This window comes from Uranotaenia lowii, chromosome 3 (genome assembly GCF_029784155.1).
Source record: "Uranotaenia lowii strain MFRU-FL chromosome 3, ASM2978415v1, whole genome shotgun sequence".
Taxonomy (NCBI): domain Eukaryota; kingdom Metazoa; phylum Arthropoda; class Insecta; order Diptera; family Culicidae; genus Uranotaenia; species Uranotaenia lowii.
This window is the reverse complement of record NC_073693.1, coordinates 97,306,674-97,334,003: the sequence shown is the minus strand read 5'-3', so window position 1 is coordinate 97,334,003 and position 27,330 is coordinate 97,306,674. Positions and strand designations below refer to the sequence as shown.

At 35.4% G+C, this 27,330-nt stretch overlaps 2 protein-coding genes across 5 annotated transcripts in view; one reads left to right on the top strand and one right to left on the bottom strand.

Moving 5' to 3' along the window:
* The window catches only part of LOC129757254 (homeobox protein 5), a 50,291-nt gene extending 25,999 nt beyond the window's left edge, over positions 1-24,292 (top strand). The window contains exons 3-4 of the mRNA XM_055754418.1: positions 7,585-7,726; positions 22,736-24,292. Coding sequence (XP_055610393.1) covers positions 7,585-7,726; positions 22,736-24,073 — 1,480 coding nt within the window. The 3' untranslated portion in view covers positions 24,074-24,292. The remainder of the gene's footprint in view (positions 1-7,584; positions 7,727-22,735) is intronic.
* LOC129757253 (probable beta-hexosaminidase fdl) overlaps positions 1-27,330 on the bottom strand; it is a 138,387-nt gene that overhangs the window by 65,931 nt on the left and 45,126 nt on the right. The window lies entirely within an intron of this gene.

Genomic DNA, 27,330 nt, shown 5'->3' with positions numbered 1-27,330 from the left:
GCTTCTCCCCAAAAGCTAGCCGAAGGTTTCGTGTAAACGAGTGGGGGTTTTTCGGGTGTGTCGTATGGTTGTATACCTACTTTTCATAGTTCAAAAGTTGGGAACACCTTCGACTCCGGTATGCAAATAAGTTTAGCAGATAGTTCTTAAATTGGAAGCGGAATAAATTAATTCAATTTCACTTAGCGACTGCTGTCTGGTGGTTGTTCTCTTCCACTTATTAGGATCAAATTTGAGTTTTTCGGCTAACATTTGTGGCGAACAAGCTTATGATTTTTTCAGATGAAATCAGACAGTTTGTTTGTAACTATCTTGGATGTTGAAACAAGAAAATTCAAGCCATAAATCATTTGTCCCTTATAAAACAGTTCTGGCAGAATCAAATTATTGTGTGGAGTGATCAACTGTTTTAAACTTGTTGAGCAAATTTGTTACGTAGCGAAACTCCAAGCATTTGTGAACTTACAAGGAATCAGATCTCAGCCGTTCGACGTTCCGTCTGGAGTCCCTCAAGGAAGCCACTTAGGCCCACTCATTTTAATACTCTTTGTAAACGATCTTGCATCAAATCTTCGAAGTTGATGTACGCAGAAGATCTTAAAATATTTCGAACTATTGGATCACTAGTGGACTGTACAGCACTTCAAGCTGACATCTCGATACTCTTGGTCTGGTGCAGGTCACATGGCATGATAGCTAACTCGAATAACTTCCCATAAACCAAGAGAACCACATCGCTTCGCTTACACTATGGGCACAGGAGAAATGGAGAGAGTGACTTCTACAAAAGATTTAGGCATTTGATAACAAACTGCCCTTTGCAAAATACATAGCGGCCACCACCGCAAATGCTTTTGCCATCTTTAATTTAATCCGGAGAAACACCGCTGATATTGAAGAAATTTATTGCCAAAAAGCTATTTTCTGTGCCTTGGTCGAAGCGTAAGTATTGGAATATGCCGTGATAGCCTGGACACTTCCCAAGAAATACAAATCGAAAGAATTGAAAGGGTACGACAATTTTTTGTTGGAATTTTTTTATAACTCCTATCCACCTATAATATGCTGAAACAGATTGAACACCACTGACTTTCAGTGTGTGCTACACGGCTAACTCTTAAAGTATGTTTTACATAGAATCTGCTCGTATAAAATAGATAGTAACGTACATCAAAAGTAAAAATGTCATTTTGTAGGGTTTTTATTGCACTTTAACCTTCCAAAGCCGTTCGCAAAATATCCGTTTCGAGGAAATTTGAGTTGTTGTTTGATTTTGTTCTCCTGGCTGTAAATGTTAACCGATTTTGATGATATCATATTCATTGATTAGGTAATTTAGTCTACTTACTCAAAATTCCAAAATAAAGTCGAAAAGTATTACCAGGTTATTAGAAACTGGTTCAGAAAGTAAAAAAGTCCGGAAAATCAATTTTATTTTTAAAATACTCATAACTCTTGATAGCTTCTCTGTATTTAAGTGTTTCTATGATGTTTGAAATCGTGAAGAATCCATCTATCCGACAATGTATAGATATGTGGGGATCCAATGAAAGTTTTGACCGTTATCTCAGATCTTCCGGTAGATAAAAATCTTACTTTAAAAAAACGACATTTAGTTTTGGCTTTGCTCAGCTGTATTTCACTTACCAATGAATCGATTTTCAAAACTCAAATTTTAATTTCTTGTCATTAATTTGATCATTATTTTCATAGAACATACTAGGTTTGTCAAAATTCCCAGTTCTTCAGTATATTGGAATGATGATAAAGAGGTTTGAAATATGCGCTTCGGGTCATATTGACCCGAACAGCTTTGGAGGGTTAAGGAAAAAAATACATAAAAATCATTCGTCAGATTTTCGAATGAATTTTCGAACTTTTTTCGTGATACCACCCATCATTTTCTGCACAGTACTGCTGGTAACCTCATTCACCATCTTGTTCCACCAATTTTCCATTTGAGCGGGTTTTTTCATGGTTCTGCCACATTTCTTCAGTTTGCCTTTAACTATTGTCAAATATTTCTCGATGGGACGAAAATTCGGAAAGTTTGGTGGAATGATACTTTTTTCAACAAAATCGATCTTGTTCTCCTTATACCACTTAACGATATCCCGGCTGAAGTGGCTTGGCTATCCGGCCAGAACTTCACCGGACCTTTGTGGGACCGAATGAATGGCAAAACCCTCTTCTGGAGACATTCTTCTTTGTAAACATTTCCATTCATTGTGTCCCCACTGATGAAAATCTTAGTCTTCTTCTCACAACTACAAATCCCTTGCCAAATCATCAACTTACGAGCAAATTTATCTGCGAAAACAAACTTGAATCTACCCGTAACATTCCCTTTACGCTTCGCAAGGTAAAACTTGTTACCGGGTATTTGTTCAAAATCCATTTTGACGTAAGTTTCGTCGTCCATCAAAATGCATCCGTTGTACTTGGTCAACACTTTCTCGTACAACTTCCTTGCCCTGGTTTTGGCAACCAGGTTTTGTTTCAGCGTCCTGTTGGGGTGTTTGCTTGCATGATACGACCGCAAGCCTTCTCGCATACAAATTCGTCGAGCTGTACTGTGGTTCGTCTTGAACTTTTTCGCCAAATAACGCAAGGAGATTCCAGGATTATTGTGAACTGATCGAATTACCTTTGCTCGCAGCTTCCGGTCATATGTTCCACTTTTACGCCTGGTTTGTTTTGCTCGAACCACCGTAAGGATCTCCCGGTAACGTTGCAACACCGAATTTACAGTCGATTTTGGATATTTCAGGAATTTCGCGATCTTTACCCCTGACCACGTCGGTTTCTCTACGTGAGTGTGCAGAATTTTCTCTCGCCTTTCGCGTTCCATCGTCGATAACTTTTGACTGACTGCTTCAATCTTGATGAAATTTTCACCACTAAGTAAACAAACCATCCGGATCAAAACACTGTCAATAGATTCGCGATGTGACAACTAGGGGCGCTGCAGTAAATGAAAAGATGCGACCAGATTCTTTGTGAAACAGACTTTATTACCCTGAAAAAAGTTATCCCATTTTTTGAAGTCTAATAACTTTTTTATCATAAGTCGAATTGAAATGCAGTCTTCGGATGGAATATTTGTCATAAGAAAAACCGTTTTCAAAATAAATCGGCCGAGGGGGACCAAAGTTATTCATGAAAAACTGGATTCCTCCCGAACAAAATGACTCAAAATGCCATACAAATTTTAGGCTCGTTGAGCGACCCCTTCCCGTGATCCGATCTGGCCCAAATTTGGCATGAGACATTGTACTAGACCTAGGATCAATTTAAGCCTGCAGCGCATAACTTATCAAATGTCGAGTTATTTGGGGCACTCTAAGGCGCATACAGCGCGCTTTTCTCCGCTATTACGTCATAGTGGAATGCAAAGATACGGAGGATTCTGCAAAACATGCTATCTTTGTCTGCCCCACGTCCAAGTAAAAGACAACTTCTAACTTCGAAAGGAAAATCTTTGGCCTCGTATGATTCCACAAATCAAAAGAAACGTTATCGCCTTTTAGGTTTCGGCTGCTATGGTTTGAAGTCAAATTTCCATCTTGTTAAAAAGTGCCATCATCCAGCATGTACCAATATCTGCATGCCATTTTTGGATCTACTTCTGATCTGTAAGTGTAGTTTCGCATAATTGTTCGATTCCGATTTCTACCAAAACGAAAGTGCTATGGGAGGCAAACGGTCACTTTAATAGAAATTTTTCTTTATATATTTTGCTGTTGATTGTGTCAATCGTTATGTACCACTTACTGATTTGCAGCTTCAGTCATCCACCTCAAGTGCTAGCAGTCCTTTGCAAAAGGTTTCGAAATTTCACCCCGCGGTTCAACTATTTTGCGCACGATTTGACCACCGTATTTTGTTTATTTTATCGGTGGAAAGCTGTTCTATTTTAACGACATGTTAAAATTTATTAGCTAGATGAACCAGACAGAAAATTTGCCTTTTTTACCTCTTGTTTAATCGAAAAAGTTTGGAAAGCGCTTGATTAAACCTCTCACATTCCTTACCTTCATGGAATAAATTATCATTCACTTTTATACATACAAATTTTTGTTCACCGGCGAATCCTCTAAGTCTTTCCGCCACATCAACTTTGGTCGAATATTGGATTTCGGAGCTGTTCTGGGGACTTTCCTAGATTTTTTACGATTGCAACAAAAGTTTTTGCCCAAAGAGGCTATCTCAAAAACCACTCATATAAGCGCAAGGCTAACACAACGAAATTTAGTGATTCTCATTTTGCAACTTTACGTTTTAAAAAGCAAATATTTGAATTAATCTGTTGATAATAATTTCTATGAATTTCAAACTGATCACAAAATTCTCTTCTTATTATAATGGATATAGATAAGTCCATCAGGAAAGGTTTGATTGCCAGAAAAGTTAAAGAAAATAGAAAAAAAATATTTGGAAAATGTCGAAAAAATACTGACTGCACTGTGCTAGATTTGAACCCGCAATTTCCGGCTTTTTAGCCCTGCATATTATCGACTAGGCTTCAGGAGTATGTAGTATACTCAGTGAATTCGGGACAAAGCGTTAATCTTGCCTTTTCTCATTATGAATTGTGATTGCAAGATTTAATTTCTAAATTTAAATTTAATTCTGAAATAAAATTTGATATATTAGTTTGAAGTCTGGAGCTTTTGGAATTTTACTTTCATTGGTTTGCGCTTGAATTTCAAGTTTTCACCCTAGATTTCTAATTTTATTCAATTTGAAACAAATGAAATGAATTATTACCGCGTTGTTTCGATAAGTAACAAATTTGCAACAAAGAATTTTTGAATGAAGTGAAAAATGGTTTTCCTGTCTTGGTGGATACATTATCCTCAATGTTATAAAATTATTTTAGAGAAATAACCATAAAAATAATGAATTGAAAGATTGAGTTATGGTATAAAATTTACCATTTTTCAGTGGTGCGAAAATTAGAGAGCTGATTTTCACCCAATTGGAAGTCTGAAATCTAAATATGCATTGAATTTCATTCTATTAGCTCTAGTTTTTAAGTTTCTGCTCTTTTGTTTTTGTTTAAACACCTCTTCAAATCAAATGGAAGCTATTTGAATTAAACAAGTTGTAGTTTCATTTAAAAGTTGAACTTTTTTCAGCTTAGTATTGGTATAGTTTAGTTGTAATATTATGGTAATTTAAAGAAAAAATATTTAGTATGTATTTAAAAAAAAGGGCATTTTTCGAGATTAGAAAAATGGCTAGGAAAGGAAACCTATCAAAAGCTTAAGTTTGAAAAAAAAAAGAAAATGGCGATTGTGGAGTATCTAGAGAATTGCATGATGTTTAAATTGCATTGTTATAGCTTGAAAAATATTGACGATTTTTTTATTTTTAGCCCGTAAATTTATGCAACATCATTATCTTTTTTCCGGTAAAAAATGTTTTTGAAAGATAAAGATAAAAGTTAATTTCGTCTGAACAAAATATTACTATAGTTGATGTTTTTATGATTTCTATGCTAAACGAAAAATGATAGTTTTGAAGTGTCCCGAAACATAAAAACTGATTTTGTGAAAACATTTGATTTTAGACACTAACGTTAGAACAATCTGCAATCAATCATCATGTTTAAAACTCCTTACCTTTGTAAATGATTTAAAACTTTTAAGTGTGACGAAAAACAACTTGTTCCAAGTCATTAAAAAATGAATTAAAAACGTGATCAAAGTTCCCTCAGTTTACGGTACACCAGAGCAATTGCCAGCATGTTCAAACAAAGTTCTGTTTCTCCATTAAAAATGTTCCAAATTAAACATCTTAAGCAGGAAAGTTGTTTTTTTTTTGTATGCGGGAGGAAAATTGTCTTGTTCATGCTCACTTTCTTATTTGCACTTTTCCCGGTGTAGATATCTTTTATTAGTTTTTTGAAGCCATACTCGTTTGATCTGTGCTAATTTTTATTCCTTCAAGTGGATTCTATTGATGATTCTCTCGAAATAGTTTTGTTAGACAAAAATAAAAGTATTGCAAGGTGTAAAGATCAAAGCTAGAGGGCTTTGGGTAGAAGAAATCGAATAGCTGGTGAAAAATGTGTGCTAATTGAAATCGTCTAGATAGTTTGATTGTCTTTTACTAAGAAAAAGAAAGAAGTTTTGAGATGCTTGTTATCACAAGAAAAAGAAAAAAATCAAATTTTCAATTTCAAATTCGATTGACTTATTCAATAACTTGTAAAGTATTTCTAAATTTTTCTTAAGTCCAAAATTTAGACATGATATGCTCCACACAAAAAATTCCTATCGTTCTTGACCTCTAAAATGTCGCTAATGTAGCCCACATACATAGTCACTATTTACTAGTCAGCTAAACAGTGTTCCCTCATGCCATTGGCCTTAATCAGTGGCACGCGAGGATAATTTCGTCCGACATTATCTGGTTCGACGTCTGCTGTTTAGTTAGCTAGTTAGGGAGGGGGCATACCGACAATCGTATAAATATTTATGTGAATGTATCTCTATACCCCCCATAGAAGCCTTCTAATTTTCTTGCTGTAAACATTTCCCCAACTTTTCCCTGATACAGGCAGATAGTTTAGTTTTTAGTATCATCGACTCGTTGAGCTAATTGCTTAGGTTAAGTTTTTATGTTGTTTCTAGCCTCCGATGTAAAGTAGGTATGGTTGAAGACATTTTCTTTGTAAGTGTTATACTTAACACGGAAAAGTCATGGTTCGAGTTCAAACTGATTGCATAATAACATGATGTACTTATACAATGTGTGAAGAAAAAGTTTTACCTCTGAAGATTACACCAACCATTGAGAAACTGAAACAATACTTTATAACTTTAGCGTTCAAAATAGTATATCAATGTTTATCACAGAACGTAGGACATTACTATACCTATTCATGATGTCTGTTATGTGCAAAATTTTTTAGTGGATAAACAAAAAAAATAAGTTGATTTCTAATCCAGCTCGGTATAAGATTACGAGCAGTTAATTCCAAATGTCAACACATCGTGCCCTACAATGTCGAAAAACGGGGAAAAAATGATGAACATTGACTAAATGTCAGCAAAATGGATGCTATTAATATAACAAACTCAGTCGCCGGAAAAAAAATAAGGGAAACCACGAAAGCTAACAGTAGCAGCAAATCACTGACGGACTGACTGACTGACTGGGTGATGTTTGATGAAAAATGCACGTATCGTTGATTTGCTCGTTCTATTTGGCATTTGCTTTATGGGCAGGAATTATATGAGTGAAATGGTTAACCGGCAATTTTCCAAAGGGAATATTGTGTAGCATACCATGAAATGCCCGTTAAGAATGTAGTCAGATACATGACTATAAATAAACATTTAAACACATAGGTACAACGTTATTATAAAAGTGTAAACTATTTCAATTCAATTAAAAAAAAAGAAAAAAATTGTTTTGGATCCCACAATAGTGATCAAATTACAAAAATGAAAGAACCAACTATCCTAAATGTCACATACAATTAGTCACTCTTTTTAGGCTTTGGTGAAAGGGCTCAGTACTTCCATTAACATTCAACAATTTTCCGTCCATTTCCCTCTATTTTTTTCGCAGAGCTATGCTATCGGTGGTCATAACCGTGGTCTGTTTCGTGTGCTATTGCTGTCACCGGAACATCAAAAAGCGATCCAACTCAATTTACCGGCAGCAATGGTTGGAAAACGAAGCGAATATGGAAATCTACAGCGTGGAACAGGTGAGTTGCTGTTGTTGAAATTAAATTTTTGGTTAATTGAACATGCTTTCATCAATTTGGGCCGCTTAGTCAGTTTTTGAAAGCAAAGGTAAAAGGCTGTTCGGTTTTACTGATACTAGAAAACAGTACATCGATAAATTTTTAGCATTTAACATATTGCGGACCAAATTGGTAAAGTTTGTCCCACACCATCCGGCTTTGTTGCTATCGATAAACATACCTGGTGTCGTAGCTCCCAAGCAGAAACCTGCACCCTCACGGAGAAAAAATATTACTTTTGTTCTTATTATTTCAGCTGGGTTTACCAATCATCAAAGCGTAGTTGATTTTTTTGCATTCAACTATAAATTTAATAGACTTAACTACACACTGATGATTGACTTTACGCAATCAACTATGAATATAATAGATTCAACTATAATGATACACTTGATTCAATTGTCAATCTATCATTCAACTGAAATGCATGATTGATTGTATGTATTCAACTATAAATATAATAAATTTAACTATACATTCCTCATTGACCTCTCACATTCAACTATAAATATGATAGATTTAATTGTAATGGAATAACTGTTTCAACTGTAAATATGGTAGATTTAAAAACAAATGTATGATTTACTTTAAGCATTGAACTATAAATATATTGGCTTTTCTGGTTGATGCTTTTCGGTGAATTTGAAATCAAATAAAAACAATTCTTTTTACGTTTCGGCCTACTACCTTCAGCCATCCTCAGAAAAGATTTGTATCGCCGCGTGCTTCCTGAACGGCTGTCTTACTTGATAATCAAGTAAGACAGCCGTTCAGGAAGCCCGCGGCGATACAAATCTTTTCTAAGGATGGCTGAAGGTAGTAGGCCGAAACGTAAAAAGAATTGTTTTTATTTGATTTCAAAATCACTGAAAAGTGTCAACCAGAAAAGCCAATAAGAATCAGCGGTGATCAAAGCTCGTTAACAACTATAAATATAGTAAATTCAACTATATTTTTATGATACTTGAATAATGACTACACATCCAAACACTACATGTTCATAAGTGTAACTAGAGTGCCCTCAGCTACAGGCAGTATTTATCAATGGCAAAACAGGAGATAATAAGCAAAGGAGGTATAATTGGATAGCGCACATTTGCTTGTTTATAAAATTGTGACAAAATTTTTCCTCCCTTCAGGTTAATTCTAGCCAGATGTGGCAGCACCTGAATTGCAAGCGAAGGAAACGATGCCGCTGGAGGAATCGGTAGTAGACATCCCGGTTGGGTGGCACCGAGTGGCCAAAACCAATGATGTACTGACCGCTAGCCTGAACAAAGCATTATCATATTATTTGTTGTTAATATAATCTTTCTGTGCTTAAAAATTGACAAAATAAGTATTCAACCAAAATAAAATCAAACATAAATGGTGGAAAACTACAGAGTAAAACAACTATAACATATAGTAGAACGCTTAAAATCAATCATAGAAATATAATTGATTCAATCATATTTATAGTCGAATCAACCATAGCTGTATAGTTGGATCTACAATATATTTAGTTGAATGTCCAACAACAATCAGTATATATAGTTGAATTTATTATATGTATGGTTGAATCAATCATACAATTGTAGTTGAAGCTATCATATTTATGGTTGAATTCATAAAACCAATCTTACAAAGATAGTTGAATATTTAATTAATATTGTTGGTTGTGAATCAATCATCAATATGATTGAATATAGACGAAATATAGTTGATAAAACTATACTTTTTTCTCCGTATACTATTTGCTATCTCACGGACGCTTGGCGCAATCGATTGGGAATCTTAACTTTCGGTCTCTGACTCGAACGCTGTCGCCGAGAAGTTTTCCCACATCGTCAACTATATCATCGATCGCCATGTGCCAAAACGCCTGATGTTTTGAATCCTCGAACTCCTTGGGTAACGAAAGATTTACGCCAGTTGAAAACGCTTAAGAACAAACTCCTTCGCTACTATCCGAAGCACAAATCTGGGTACGCTAAAATCGAATTCCAGCCGCTACTTAAACTGAGTACAAAAAATGTCAGAGCTGGACCCAAATCGTTTTGGCGGTATAAGATGGATTAACGGGCAGAACCTGGATTGCCGTCATGCATGTTTTTCGAAAAATTCAGCAGTATTTTTGATACCGGTTTGATTTATTCTGAGCAATTGAGTAGAGCCGCTTGTAATGTTTTTCTCCTGAACACTTCTCACAGTCAAATCCTAATGGATGATACCATTATCTTAAAGGCGACTTTTTTAATTTAACACGAAGGAAATTTGACATCAAATCATTACAGCCAGTTGTATTTACTGCCGTGAATGGCTGATGTGCCCCTTGGTTTTACCCTATGATACTACATCAAGAGTGAGGCCGTGCTCTTGAACTTATGTATCCACCATTTTTCTTTCTTAAGTTCCTTTTGCTGTAGAAAAGATCGTAGCTGAGTACCTGAGATCTTTTAAGCCTCACCACACGTATGAATCCAGATTAGGGTTATACGGCGCCGTCAGATCGCGTTGCTTTTGATTAGTGGTGTCATACGAGGACCAAGCAGATCTTCCTTTAGCTTGTAAAGTTAGGTTGATATTCTCTTTCTCTTCGTCCAGCCTTTTTCCTGATCCGTATCGAATCGCACATGGAACCAGCCTTGCCAGATCTACGGATTTCTCCGTAGTTCTACGGATTTTAAGCATTTCAACGGAGATACGGATCGATGCTCGAAATCTACAGATTTTCAGCATCTCCTACAGATTTTCTACGGATTATCGAATAAATTCAAGGGAAATCAGTCCATTTTTCGATTTTCGTCAAATCTACGGACTTGAGCGGTTTTCAATCTGGCAACGCTGCATGGGACCCATACACGGGTGACGACTCTCCTACGCAAGATAGTCGCTCAGTTTTGCCACGCGGAGCTCTCTCGCTTTGCTTTCACGCTCCGAGATTTTTTTTGGGCGACGAATGTGTTAAAGAAGCTGTTTAAAAATGACGAAAAACAGTGCCATCTATTGCTTGATTTGTAACTTTTGAACGGCGCAATAGATGGCACTGTTTCGAGATAGCTCTTTCGAAAGTAAGAATTTTTCGAAATGGCGCAATGGTATTTGAACTCATAAATAAATAAATGTAAATACAATTAGATGAATTGTTCTGTATACATAATTAGATTAACCACGAATAACTTTAAGCTGAGAAAAATAGCATCATCATTATTCTTTCATTAGAGAGACTGGCAAAATAACAAACAGATGTACAAGCTTGAATAATAAAATTCCAGAAACCAGTGCAAAATTTCAAATGCTTTCATTTAAACAAGCCGAATCAACTTTTGTAGTACCTCATTCTCAGAAGAGCACAATTATATATTATCTCAAAAATAAATAAACTAACATCGTAGTAGAATGGACGTCTTTAATAGATTCACAACAAGGTAAATATTTCTAATGCATTTTACCTAGATTCTTTTTACTAAAAAGACTAACAACTTTGATCAAGCCAGACGAACCAGTTTTTTTTATCCAGTTGAGCTTAAAATTAACAATCCAACGAAGCAATACCGATTCTAAGCTTCTCTGAGCGGGCATTTTCACGCATCATATCTGTTTCTATTAAGTGCTTCATGCTAGTTTGAAGCATTTAGAAAACAGCTTTAAGTTAAAAATATTTATTACGCAAATCATAAATATGTTATGAATCTTCAACATCAATTTTCTCGAAACTCGTCAAATAGTAATACGATCTTTTCATAATTGACTAATAGTTTGTTATTTTGTTTTGTTTACATTGCATATTCTCCTTGACAGTTCTCTCTGGTGCCCTTCGAGACATCTGGTGGCTCAACCAAAAAACATAAATTGATTCAAACCGGTCGTTTGAGCTTTAACACCTTTGAAGGCTTAGCTTGTACATCAGTACATCTGTGGTGCGTGCCTGTGCGTTCAACTTGCCTTGTTCGATGCGATCGATGCGATTGCTAGATTAAAACACAGTCTATCCGCAGGAACGGATGGCATTCCCGCCTTTTTCGAAGCATCGCTTAATGATTCTACCTTTCCTTCTCTCTGGAAAGAAGCCTACATGTTCCCAGCCTACAATAAAAGGCAACAGGAAGGACGTTAACAACTATCGCGGAATGTCAACTTTATGTGCGACCGCTAAACTGTTTGAGCTTGGAGTCTTGGATGAAAAATGATCAGTACGGGTTTCTCCCAAGCGCTCTTCAACCACAAACTTGTTGACGCTTTACAAGACAGCTTTGCTGAGGGATCCCAAACCGATGTCATCTACACAGACCTATCAGCTGCATTCGACAAGGTGAACCACAGTCGATCGCTGAACTCGAACGCATTCGAATCTGCAGGTCTTTATTAAATTAATCCCGACAAGAAGGGAGCTCACAATCCGTTTAGATGAATCTACGCCGGATGAAATTCCAGCTGCTTCCGGAGTGCCTTAGGAAAGCCATTTAGGCCCAATCATCTTTCTGATATATATTTTAACGATGTGCAGTTGCTACTCGGCTGACCCAAACTAGCATACGCTGATGATCTGAAACTGTATTATCCCAGCAATGATCTTGGAAACGTTAATTTTCTAAAAAGCCAGTTTAACATTTTCGCCACTTGGTGCGATATCCCAGCAAACATGAAATCGTATCAGAAATGATAACTTAAGTCGTTCAAAATGGTGTTGCGAATCGCAATTCCAAATCCATAGTGAACACATCGTATGAAATGTCGTCAGAAGTCAGTTAAAATCGGATATGATAGAAAGTCCGCCTTGTTTGTAAATTTTGAAAAGATTTTTGCTCCCGCGCGATTCAAGTGAGAAAATCATCGTCATGTTTTCTCAGCAACTAGCAGTGCATCCAGATGACTAAAAATCAGTTGGGAATTGAGTGACGTTGAGCAATGAACTGAAAAATATTGTCGCTGGCAACGATTTGAAGTTTATGAGAGAAAAATCGTACGCCCTCACGCATTCTTTCGATAGGTACGAATAAGGTGTCGGATAGCGTAGAATTGGTGTAGTTTTTGTCGCTTTGGAAAGAAATGAAATTTATGGATGTATATTGCCTCCATCTTGGTAGGTAAATAAGTGCTGTTTTTGCAACTTTCAGAGATCATTCTATAATGTATAACAAAACAGCATTAGATAATAGCTACAACAATGTTTGCTGGAATCAATTGCCTGCCCCTGAATCGCAGTATATGCGCAGTTATTACGTTTTCACGCAAACGGCACACGTTGTCAGCTAAGTATTGCCTTGGTGATTAAACAATTAGTCGTGTCGAACACGTGAAGGATCTAGGTGTAATTCTTGATCAACAGTTGGATTTAAGAATTCAGACTAACTACATCGTTGACAAGGCCTGGGTCTTATAATCCGCCTGGGGCCTACGTCTTAGGTATATAAATTTGATAATGAATCTATTTTCAACAATATTAAATTCAACATTTAATTTAACTCAAAAATACTGAAGTTTTAAATTTGGATCAGTGGTTTTCGAGATATGGAATGCCGAATTCCAATGATTTCCGAATTAAATTTCTTCGTGGTCCTTAATTTGTTAACATTCTTTGATTCTATTAAAACATCCATGATGTCCATTTCAGGCCGACACATGGGTATTTTTACTCATCAACGCTTTCTTACATAATTTCTACTCTAATGATCCAACCATTCCAGACGAGACGCGAATCGGCGCAAAAAAACTTCTCACCTATTGTGTCCTTACAATGCTTCTTCTTTCTTGAAAAATTGTTCCTGAAGGAAAAGCTGACATACTTTCGCTTCGCATTAAAAATGCATCCCCAATGCCACCAAGGTGAAAATTATCACTCTCATGCTTCGGTTTGCCACCATCATACGGAGAGCAATATGTGCCACATATTCTTCACTGTAAAAACACGTAACTCATCACAAATGTTGAAGGTTTTCAATGGGGGTTACGTAAGTTTCTACTAGCAAAAAGTTGACTAAAAATGAACAATACTGTATTCAACATTTTTTTTTTCGAAATTAAAGATGTTAGATTACATCCATATTTATGATCGAATTTGCTCTGATAAGAGTAAATTCTATATACAAAAGCATCCATTAATCTACAGTCACTAGAAGCCCTAAAACGGGAAACTACTACTAACCCACAAAAGCGGCCAAAGCATAAAATAAACAACTTGTCCCAAGAAGCTTAAGCTCGCGGTAGAGCTGCTCTTAACGAAGGACATCTTCATTCATGCCGACCGCAAAAGGTAATTGAAATTAATCGTTCTGTTTACGAAAATCGTAGCAGCAACGTTTAAATGTTGCTACATAGCTGGAAAGAAGGACAAAACTCAAAGACGGGACAGGGGAATTTGTCAGAAGAAGTTAAACGGTTGATCCTGAAGATGCGTAACGCTTAAGCGGCTCATGCAAAAGGAGCAGTAGTAGCTTGTACAATACACGGGATATTTAAATTAATTTACGACTTTTCCCTACTGGAGCTTTACCTCCGTTTGATACACATCGGATGGAAGTTGCTCTATTGTTTGGGCGAAATGTGGCAGGGGAAAGTGGAGAAAAAACGAAAAGCGGAAAAAATGTCAAGAGAGCTATAACTGGTCACAAATCTGTCACCGCTAATTTTCTAAATTTGATGCTAGAGGAGTTTAACTGATTGCGGTGAAACTTTAGATTATGCACTCTTTTTGTTCTTCATAAAACTGAATCATAAAACTGAATATTTCTCGAACAGTACCACAAAAAGGTTGTTATTGAATAGCCGATTCCTATTTCCAATATACTTTGAAAATTCAACATGACATCATTTTACTTTATTATTATCAGGTGTTCGTAACAACTCGTTTAAGAAAGTTTGAAACAAATACAGAGAAATCTCTCAATTCGAATAAACTAGCCAAGTTGGACTGTAAATTGATCATTTGTTTCCATTTCCAAGCATTCTAAAGTGATGCGAACGGAAATCAGGAAGCTTGAAAATTTGAGAGAAGCTACGACCACAAGCAATTGACCACCCATGAGTGGTTTAGAAAAATGCGGGAATTTCTAGGACTTGTTTATGCCATATTCGAAAAACGTGTTATTTCGTTAAAAAAAAAGTTTCAACATTATATACAGAACTTTACTCCAGGTCAACGTTCTACAATTTCGCAGTAAAAAAATTTAAAAAAAATTACCTTGAAAGTGAAGTTTTTTTTTTAATCTGAACGTAATGTGAGACAAACCGTTTTGCAGCGTTCTAGACAATGTTGATACAAGCCAAGATCTACAGTTGCCTCATACATTATGATTTGTTTTGAAATTGCTGAAACTCTGTAGAAAGCTCTAAGTGTTATTTAACACTAGAAAGACCGCACCAGTCAAAATGACTGGTTGGACACTTTGTTTGTTGAATATCTTTTGCATACTTCGTTTTAAAAATTCGCAAAAAATACGACTTTTCATGAATTTTGAATCTCTAAAAAACTGTGTATTTTTCATTTCACTAGCTCTTTTAGTAAGCGAGAAAAATTTCGCCATGGACACTCGGACCGTGACCAGTCAAAATGACTGGTAAAATTCACAACCCTATAACTCAAACAAGATAAATTTTTTTCGCTTGCTTTTGGTTTCATTTGCAAGCTACATTCAAGACAATGAGTTCTAGTTGATTTATGCTGGGCAGAATTGTGTCATTCGTTATGAAATTATTGATTTTCGATGCGAAGTCGTGAAGATTTGAAGAAAAAGTTCTCGGATTGGCCGCTGTATGGCGCTTCAAGCACTTGACTCCCAATTTTTTTTGTCTGTTTTGTTGCTCAACTATAATCAAACTTTCTGTCAAAATTTGGCGAAATTTCATCAAGATTTGTAAAAGTTATGTTAGTTTTAATACATGTCCATTCGAGTAATCGAGTAATTTTAGGTGATAAATATGTTTTATACTTAACTAGTATGAGTAAAATATTTTTGAATTGTGTACTTATTTATTCAAATTTGAGACATAAGCTATGAAAATGAACAATTTAAATGATTTTTTTATATTTTATTATTTTTCATATGTTGATTATCCACCATGGGTGCACGGATTAACCGCAGTTTCTGCCCAAGTATGTATTCACATAAATTCTTAGATTATTAGGTTCGACAAATTTCCAATGCAAGTTCACTTACAGGTATTCCGGCACCCGTGTATAAAGGTGGCAACTGATTGAACATTCTTATTGAACTTTCCTATTATAAAAGAAAACACATCTTACCTGTCGGCAACTTACGGGGTTTGAACCCTAGAGTTTTCTTGCCGATACCGGGAATCGAACCCAGTACACCTGGTATACCTAGACAAGACTCACGCCAGTCTATCTGATAGACCACATCGGCGCTAAGATATATCAACATGGGTGCACGGAATGGCTGTAAATTCGCCGTAGTAAATTATATAGAAATAAATAGTTTTCAACTTGCTTCAGAACACAAAATATTTTTGAGTTAGATATGAAAGGCATTTAAAATACAACATTAGTCAATCGGAACACTTTTAAGGGAAAACAAATCAATGTGTACATTTGACAATGTTGATTCATTATTTTTATTTCCACTGTTTTCTGTCGCATGACATAACTTGATGCATATAATTTCTTAAATTCACTCGATCCATGATAACCGTTTTCCAATTTCTTGAATGTTGATCAGATCTTATCAGATAAATATACGATGGCAAAAACCTGTTTATTATTTCAAGATATAATTGAAATATTTCTTTTCCAGGAATGAAAAAACGGAGCTTAAAATAAAAATCTTTATTTTAATCATTATGTCTCAACTTGAAAGACACGCTTTCGACTTTGGTTTAGTTAAGATTTGTAATAATGCTTTTTAAAAAATTGCAAAAAGTCCAATATTTGATTAAAACGCGGTGAATCCGTGCACCCATAGTGAAAAACCATGTATATAACAGAAATTTTCATTTGAATCTTCAAAAGTCTTTATTCTTTACCTTTAACATGCAAAAAATTGAATTTGGATGAATGGCGGTGAATCCGTGCACCCATGGTAAATTGCTCTACTTATATAAAAAATATGCTTCAAAACCTGCAATATCAGGTATAATTTATAGGCATGGAGTTGAAAAATTTCAGAGTGATGGATGCTACAAAATATCTACTAAAACAAAACTGAAGTGAAACCGTGCACCCATGATCAATAACCATAGCCATCTAACATGTTTTTATTATTAGATTGATAATGTGTTTTAATTTTTTGAAAATTATTTGACATATTCATTTTATGACATACACGCATTCGTCAACTATGCCAAACTGCGGTGATTCCGGGCACCCACGGTGAAAAAATATTTCAATTTTATAACAAAAATGTTATCGAATTAATAACAAAATAATTTCAAAAGAAAAAAGTTAAAAATATTTTGATAGAAAAAATTTCCCCTTTACCAGTCATTTTGACTGGTCACGGTCCGAATAGGTATATTCAATTTGCCGGTCCTTCTAGTGTTAAAAAAAAAAATTCAAACTCACATTTTCTCAACAATAGTTTTTTTTTAGATTTATTTTTGGAAATGAATAGTTATTTTTGCAGCTCCGTACTGTTTGTCTTCAGTTAAAATCTTGGAAAAATCAAGCCAGTCGAGCCGGGCCTGCGTTTCCCATTGTTTTCTTTGAACAACCGGCAAGCCCAGGATAAACCCAGGCAATCTGTAATGCGTACTCATATAAAGTTGCCAGAACTTTTTCAGCACGTATCCGGGCCGGACAAATCCGAGCTATTTGATATAAAAAACCTGGCAAAATCCGGGCATTTGATACACAAATTGTCGACCAAAAATCCTGGCAATATACGGGCAATTTTGGTTAAAACTCAAGAATCATTCAATAAAAATCAAGAAAAATTGCGTGAATAAATCCTGGCAAAACCCGGGCATTTTCAATCAAATCCGGCCAACCGAGCCGAGCTGGACTTTTCTCAAATGTTGTAATAAATATCCTGGCAAACCCGGATAAAACCGGGCAATCTGGCAATCATACCAGGGTGACCAGCGAGTTTCCATTTCCAAATTCCCGGTTTATTCCCGGTTTTCCCGATTGAGATTTTATAATTTTTCCGGTTTGATAATACAATCCAAAATATAATAATGTTTATCGTTAAGCCCGAAGAAATATTTTTGGAAATTGAACTTAAAAGTTCGAGAAGACTTAAAATTCATTCAGATTACGGTGATATTTCTTGATATTTTCATAGGAAGTAAAATATTAGCAGATTGAAATATAAAGGAAAAATTTCACGGAGCAAGAACTGGGGATCGTGATACTTTCAAATTTACAGGTTTAAGTTCCGATTGAAAATTAGTTTGTTTTTCCTGTCCTCATATTGAATAAAACGTTTGCGCTCTGTTTTTTTGAAATTTCAATTAACAATCATGAACTATGAATTTGGTATTACCAATCAATAAATCAAAAATTAATTTTAAATTTGGTTTCAGCATTCGAATTTTATTTCATTTTCTGATGCTTACCCCAAACTACTGATAGCGTTGAATCTTATTCTTACTAAGCATTCTGAAATTATTTTTTAGATTCACGTTTTTTGGACTGATGTGTTTTGAGCATAAGTTCTGGGTGCTGGATTTGGCATATATTCTGGCTAAATTTCGAATCTGAATTTTAAATCCGAAATGTATATCTTAATCCTGAAAGTTGGGAATTTAAAATCTTAATTGAACTTTTGAAATCTTCTTTCTGAAGAAATTTTTGCCTTTCAATATCTGATTTTTTTTTATATAAATTCTTAATGCAGATGATAACAAAACATTCAACTGTTATTCCTTAACTCATATATTTATGATCTGTAATTACAGAATCCCAGAAAAACTTGGTATCTTGTTCCACCTTTCACATTCATTATTGAACAAGAGTTAAATATTGAGTAAATAGTAAAAAAAACTATTTTCGAAACCATATAAGTTACAACCCTTTAGGTTTTGCTACTTGTCTGTAATTTGATTTTTGAACAAATTTTTCCAATAGTTTTTTTTTTAAATTTCAATGTGTATAGTACATCTACACAGGGCCGAAGGAAGAACCGACTCTTGGGGGGGGGGGGGGGGGGTGGTGGGAACTAGTTTGAGAGTCTGGTAGATCAAACTTAGTTGATTTGGGCTTAAAATAAGCTTTTTTGGAATAGTTTTTCTTTTATCAAAAAAAAAAAATTCTATATTTAAATCGAACAAGACCAATCTTGAAAACTGTTTTGCAAATTCAAAGATTTTAACATTTGATGAAATTAAATTTAATTTTCATTTCATAAATAACAGTAAGAGATTATAATCCTCAGATTTCCCGATCGAATTGTCTTGATGCAAACTTGAACCAAAATAATGATTTTAGTATGAAATTTGGCATTAAAAAACTGCAATATTAACTGCATTTTTTATTATTATTATTGTTTTTTCTCTTGCCGCTAGTATGCTCCATTAAAAAGCATAATTGAAACATTATGAATCTAATAATGAAATTTCATTCTACAGATTTTTGAGGTGAAGATGTTAAAAACAAATATTTTTCATAATTGAATCAATTCCATAGAGAAAATCCTGTGGATGATTTTTTTCAAATAAAATTTGGGATTTTTGGATAAAACAAAGAACTGAAATTTTACCTTTTATTTGTAATTTTGAGCTGAATTGTGTTTACTAATTAATTTTGTTTAGAAAATTGAAATCTGGAAATTGAACCGACGAGCAATCTTATCACATCAAGGACCGCGAATAAATCTATGACGAGAAATACCGAAATTCGTTATTCTATATCTGAGAAACCCCTGGAGTAAATTTAATCAATTTAGCATTTTTAAGTTACGGCAAATGTTTTGGTCAATTTTGTCGAATAAAGTTTAACATTCAAATTCAGTTCATTCGAGTTACACTTCGAAGTGTAGCACACTGTTTGCAAGCGAAAAAACGAGATATCTCGTATTTGGTCCGCAATATGTTAAGTTCATGATCTCTTAAATTCCCCAACAAAAATGTCTGCGTTAGATAGATCAACTATCACACTATTATACCAAAAAATTTCAGCGTTCTGGAGTTCATGTGGCCTGAGATACAGTAATTCTACGAAAATTGGACTTTTTGAACTTTTCTCATTGAAACTGCAATATCTCAGAAACTAAGCTACATTTTTTATTCAAATCTTTCAGAGCTATTCTAGAAAAATGAAGCTAGCATGTCTGAAGTTTTTGGAAAAGTTCTATTGATAGGATCAAAAGTTACGCGAGGTACAATATTTCAGGCATGAACCTAGAAATGCGATTTCTTACGCACACTTGCTGAGCGCGTACAGATAAGACGGGACAATTAACCTCAAAAACTCTCGGTACAAAAAAAGGGCAGCCGGTTGACACACATGGTCGTTTTTGAGGTTGATAGTCCCAAAACTGAAAAGTGTTGGTGAAACAACCAGCATAATATCACGAAACCTACCAGCGGCAAACAGGACTATTGAGCCTACTCCCATTCTGAAGTTGTTATTTCGTTCAGATAAATGATGCTTTTAATTTCACATTCGAATAGAAATCTCCGGGAAAGTTGCAAAGGTTTTCCAATAACAATGCAATTTAAAAAAATATATTTTTTTTTCCAAATATCAATGCACTTGACACCCCTGAACACCCTAAAAAATCAAAACACAAACATTTGTGTAACGCTTTTTCACAGGGCGAATTTGTCGATATTAGTATCGGAAAATCGCGTTTCTCGTGCGCCCTTCTCGAAATCGATTCTGTTCTCTCATGATTTGAGGTTAGGGCTGAGGCCTCCTGCTAAGGTGGTGTTCGTTTAGAACTGTCAATATATCCTAATATGTCTTCGACGCGTATAACTTTTTAAGCAAAACTTCGGGTATGATTGAAACTTTAAATGGAAATTCAAATATTTCTTTGAAAACCCGCTAGTACAAAACGCTGAAAGATTATCTATATAATTTACGACTGTGTTGTAGAGATCATTTGAATAGAAATTAAATTTGAAAATGTTTTCAATAAACTGAATATTTGGAAATATAAAAAAGCAGGAAATGGGAAACATCAGTTTTAAGCATTCAATTTTTAAGGGGATTTTTTTTAACTGATAATTTGCGCCGGGGGTCTTTAGATCTTCCCCAAAATTGAAAATTGGGTTCATTTTTACGACTTAGAAACACATGTATTTTTGCAGATGTTAACATTTTTATTTTTCGGGTTAGACTAGGTTATATTTTTTTGTAAATAAAATAAAACCATTTTTAAAAGCTACATAACTATTTTATTTTTCAACGGAAATCATAAAATAGCTGCTGCTTTAATAAGTACCGTAAAACGGGGTAACCTTGATCACCGGGATATCTTTGACCAACAATAAATTTTTGCACATTATCATCAATAACTCAATCTATAGTTTGAATTTTTGGAAACCGTTCGAAAGTCTATTAATTGAGTATCAAATAGACAAAATTTGGGTTGTATTTGAATTTTTTTTAAGTAAAAATGTAATTTCAAAATCTTAAAATATCTACTTTTTCCAAGGCTTACAAACAAACAGCTCTCCTGATGAAACCAAAAAGCATTTAGAAGCAAACGGGTTGTTTAATGTGAAAGAACTACTTTTTTTCTTTGTGTATCTATAGTTAAAGTGCTATTTTTATAGTCTTTAAGTGATAAATTTTTGATATTTTAAAAATAAGGACATTTTACAAGAGTAAGCCCATATTGGACAAATGAATAGAAACCCTATCAAATGGTTAACTTTGAATGTAAAAACAAATATGGAAATAGTGGGAGAGGTGTTAAGGTAAAAATTCATTTGTAGTTTTTAGCTCAAACTATTTAGCAATTGTTTTAATTTTTGCCCCTAAATGTATGCAACATAAAAGTACTTCTTTCAATTATAAATGTTTTAAAAGAAAAACTAGCATTTGTAAATATATTGAAGGTGTTTTGTATCTTTTATGATCGAGTAAACACGTTTAAACCGTCAAAATAGAGACTGGTCAATGTTATCCCACAGCATCTATTTCAAAACAGAGACGAAACCGATTTTTTAATCAAATTTAAAGTGGTCTTATAAATTTCTGCAACGATGTTTTACGTTCACTGGAGTCCGGTATTGAGTTAAAAAATATGAAACATGTCACATTCCCCTTAACAGAAAAAATAATCGAAAAATATTGAAAAACGTGATCAATATTTCCCCGGATTACGGTACCTTTGATCCCATGTTGTTAAAAGCGCGCGCTTCCTTCTTATGTGAGTTCGACAATCATGCCATTATTTCTTTTATAACTCCTTAAGGAGACATTGGTCCACTTTGATGTCTTCAGATGAAAGTTGCATCACAAATTGGGCTATACAACGGTATTATTTGCAGAACATTCGGTGATGCAGACGGAACTTAAAGTTTATTTACAATTTTTCATGTTAAAGGTAATTATTTAAGTTTTTTAGAATATTTTTTCTGAAAAGCTGGTAAAATATCGATGCGTTTGAATGTGCTATTTTATGATTTCCGTTGAAAAATAACAGAGTTATGTAGCTTGGAAATATGGTATATTTTATTTAAAAAAAAAAGCCAAATCTAACTCGAAAAATAAAAATGTTGAACATCTGAAAAAATACATGTGTTTCTAAGTCGCAAAATTGAATCCATTTTTTAATTCTGGTAATGATCTGAAGACCCCCGGCGCAAACCCGTCAGATAGTAAAAAAAAAATCCCCTGAAGAATGATTTGTTAATAACCGGTAGTATTTTTTGGTACAAATTTATAGGTAGCATAGGTACGATAGATCCTTAAACACGTTTAGTCCTATTTCAGAAAAATCGATATCAAATCCAACCTGATTGATTCGTGATTTATTCAAGAAGAACCCCACACGACAATCGCCATTCAAGTTTCTATACAGATAGGATTGATAAACTAATTTTCATTTCCTGTTTTTTCACCTTTCTCTTATTGAATAGTACTACGACACACCGATTTCGTCAATGTCCACCAACAATTACTCCACGGCACAGCACGGTGGCGGAGGCGGCCACAACGAGGGAGGAACCGGTTACTTTATGGACAATGTCACCGGTCACGAATACCAATCGCTTCCGGTGCACCCAAACCACCCCCATCATCAGCAGTTACTGATGTCGGGCTCATCGGGCGGTCATCATCAACATCATCAGTTTCACCATCATCATCATCATCAGGGACCCCCACCAAGTTACGACACGGTACTGGCCCAAGACGAAATGGCCGCCGCCCGGAGGAAAAGCTTCGACTTCGGAGGGACAATGAACTTTGATAGGAGCTCCATGGATGGGTCTTCCTCAGGGAGTGGGGCTAGTGGAACCGGAAATGGTGGTCGCACGAATCGTCACCTTTTGCAGCAGCCGCAGAAGGGTGTATTTGTTGATTTCGGGAACCGACGCAAGAGGGGGCGAGCGACTCCGGATTTGGAGGTCAATGACTTCAGCGGAGTTTTTGGAGTTGTTGTTCATGAGAATGGTCGGGAGGAGGCTTGCCATTGTCACGTGAGCGATAGTTTGCAAGTTTACTGCCGAAATTGCGGTCAGTTTGTTGATGGGGAATTGGCACAAGGTCACACTACACGTGAAACAGATTCAAGCAACGGAAATTGGAGCAGGTGGACAGGGAATCATGTACCAGATAGTAACGGAAACGTTCTCCAGCAGCTTGTACCTGCGTCAGAGACCGGAAGCTGCATAGAAAATTTACAACAACAATCCGGATTAACCGAAATATTGCAAGATTTACAATGCCATTCAACTGCCAGAACCGGGCGTCCCTCACCAGCTTGCATCAACAATAACAACAATGGACCACCGGCTGATGCCCGAGTTTCGTTGAATGGCAACGAGAATGAATCTGCCGCGGCCCAACAACCTGGATCAAATCGCGAGGACCCCCACCAGCACGTGGAGCAACATAATAATAATTGCAGTAATCCCCGGCCACTACTGAACGGCTCCATTCAGCAAATGCAAACCGGAGCCATCCAGCCAGTTTCAGCGACAGCAAACGACCTATTAGAAGCCGCCTCTCAGGAACGGAATGGCAATAATCCGACAACTACTACTGGAGCTGATGATGATGATGACAATAAATCAACGGTGGCGCCCGACAGTAATAACAATAACAACAACGACAGTAACAATAATGATGACACCTTTCGAAATTTGACCGAAACATCCGGACTGGTGCGGTTGGATTTGAGCCAGATCATCGATCAAACGGGGCTGCCGACTTACGAGGCTGCCCTCCACTTGGAATCGAGTGGTTACGTTTAGCAGTAACGAGGCGGCGGAAGTGTAAACCGGAAGTTGTAGCTACTTACATTCGGCTGGAGCTGTGGGAAGTGAGTGATTGCGCGGCAGCAATCGGATTGAATATGGGTTCTCATTTTTTGCATTTGTTGATAGATTAGAGTAGCTAATGAACGAAATTGAACAGGTGGCTATAGGAAAAAATGTCGAGGAATTGTAGGAATACCTAAATACCACGAAGAAAAAAGTGCGAAAGTAATCATAAGTTCATCTGTTGGGAAAAATAATCTCTAACTATAGCTAGATATTTTCAGAACTGTAACAAATTTAATTTAAAGAACCCAAAATCTGATGATTGAAACATAAATTGTGAGATTTGTATTAAGATTTAATACGGGGGTGGGGGAGGGGGGGGGGGGGGGGGTGGAATAAAGTTTCCGTTTTTTTTAAATGGTTCAAATCTGTAACAATGAAAAATATTTTATGAAACCTTAGGAACAACATCAAACAAACAAAAAAATCAAGATTGGCTCGAAATTTCTTCACACGACCCCACTGCATTCCTTCAGTCAGTTGGGAATGCCTCCGACGATGCTCGCTGGCACTTTTTCCATTAATGTCGTTCTATTTAGAGGCTATCAATGGCATTTTTGAGTCCTTTTCGGTACCGCATCTTGAAGCTGAGAGTTTTCCCTAAACGTTTATACACACGAGCTGTTCCTTTAAGTATGGTTCTATGAGGCGAGTATTTTGCCTTAAAAACGAAAAAAATATGGCTAAAATCGACTTTGCGTAATTCTTCGAGCTCCAAGCCTGATGACGATGTAATTGGGGCGGGCCTCTAGCCTAATGGCTAGTGTGTTTAGTTTATAATCAGACGACCGGGGATCGGATCCCCCTGCTTCCAATCTTGATAAAAGAAAACTTTTGTAAGTTCACGGACGTAAAAAAGAATACACACAAGGAATGGTAACACCCAAGGTAACACAATGGAACGAAATTGTAAACTCTACTAAATATAAAAGAATGTAAACTTTACGGAGCATAAACGAATACGCGACACAGGTTCAAACTATTTTAAGAAAAAAAACCGGAAATTTTTTGAGGATTTTTTTGATTTTTTGATTTTACAGCAGAATTTTTCATCTGGTTCCTTTTGAGCGTTTGGTGGCAGTGAAATGGTAAATCTGGTTTTAAAAATTGTGGAAGTTGTGGAAGAAAAACCTGCAAAAAATTTTAGCGAGCATTGTCGAATACATGTTTAACTTATTGAAAATATTTTTTTAAGGGTATTTTGCGCTATTCTTGTTTTTTTTTCGGTTCAACCTTAATAGTTTAGATACCAAGAATGTTACTTGTTGTTCGATTGATTCAAATTGGTTGTATATGAAATTACTAAGTAGTTGAAGTATTTTTAAATAGTACGTAAACTTTGTTGTCACCCTGTTATTAACAATATTTTAGCGTTACACCTCCAGACGTCTACATCCAAGAGCAGATTGGACTTGTAATCCATTTCCTCATATAACTTGAGCTCTTACAAAGAAAAACCAATGAACAGGATATTAAACATGTGCTGACCTTTTGAATTCCAAGTATGTACAAACATAGATTCAGATATTATAAACGATTCACCCACAAAAGTGAAAACGGTTTAGATCATTTTCGTGCAACTCAATGTTTCGTAAGAGCAAGTTTACTGGTGTTGGGAAAAAGTGGTAGAAATTTTGACATTTTGAAAATTTTACCATGCAAAAATGTTTTCAAGATCGTGGGGCGTTGTATTTTTTTGCAACACTGTTTCTATTTCAGCTGTATGTGATAGAAATATTATTATTTTTACATCACAGCATGCGAAAATACAACACGTGTTGTAAAAAAACTAGAAGGCCACAGATCTTGAAAATGTTTTTGTATGGCAAAATTTTCAAAATGTGCCGTCATTGTCAAAATTTCTACCACTTTTTCCCAACACCAGTGAACTTGCTCTAAGGGCTTGTGATGATATAATATAATATAAAAATGTAAAATTTACCGAGACAGCAAGGTGAAACCCCAAAAAAGTAACTTTTACCTTCCACCTTCCTCGAGGTGAAACTCATCTTACAGCAAGGTAAAGTTTACCTGAATTGAGCTGAACAAAAAGATAAAATTCACCGAGAAAAAAGATAAATTATTGCCAATTCCAAAAAAGGTATTTTCTACCCCGTAGCGTGGTTAAATGTACCTGCACAGAGCTGAGTAAAAAGGTACAATTCACTTAGAAAAAAGGTAAACCCAAAAAAGGTAGCATGATGAAGTTCACTTGAATTGAACTAAATAGAAGAATGGTACCTTTTTCCGCCGCGCATCTATTGAGGCTATAGACATTCTTTTTTTAAAACAAGTTTTTGGAGTTTGAACTCTCTCCATGAGTGTCCAAAAAAGCAAACGAGGAATTTATTCTACTCTACACTCAAAATTTTAAATTAATAATCAAATTATGATAGTAGAGCAAAGATATTCACGAGTAACTACCTGGACTTTAAATTAATACAAAAACCTCAAAAACCGTTTCAAGTTCAATATTCTGCTACATTTTTTCAAAATTTTCTCACTTGTTCATAGAATAAGATTGTCAAATTTTTTCAGCACGTATCCGGGCCGGACAGATTTTTTATAAAAACCTAGCAAAATCCGTGTATTTGAATTCAAAATTGTTGACAAAATCCAGGCAAAACCGGACAATTTGGTTCAAAACCCAGGAATTGCTCATCAAACATTTAGAAAAAAAAAAACTAAAAAACTTTTATTTTAACTTCATGATTATTTTTTGAAACTTACAGCAAAAATTTTGGACGTATAAAAAAAGTTACAACACTATTTGCTTTTTTTTAAAGTTTGATTTAAGAATGAGAATGAGAACAAACCCGGGCAAAATCCGGGCTTTTCCAAAGAAATCTGGGCAACTGGGTCGGACCGGACTTTTCCCAAATTTAATATTAAATTTCCGGGCCAATCTGGTTAAAACCGGGCAATTTGGCAACCTTATCATATACATTCAGGTCTGAATATTAAATTTTAAATTAAACCAATTTTGGAGGTTCTGGTTCCATATTCCTATATTTCTACATATTTTCGTAATTCTTATTTAATATCAGGTTTAGGATTCTTGATTTCAGTTCGAATAATCATAAGAAATTAGGAATGAAAAGCTGCTTTGAAATCCTTGTTCGATTTTGGTTTTGCATTTTATATGAAATTTGAATCATGTTTTTCGAAGATCAAATGCATTTTCAATA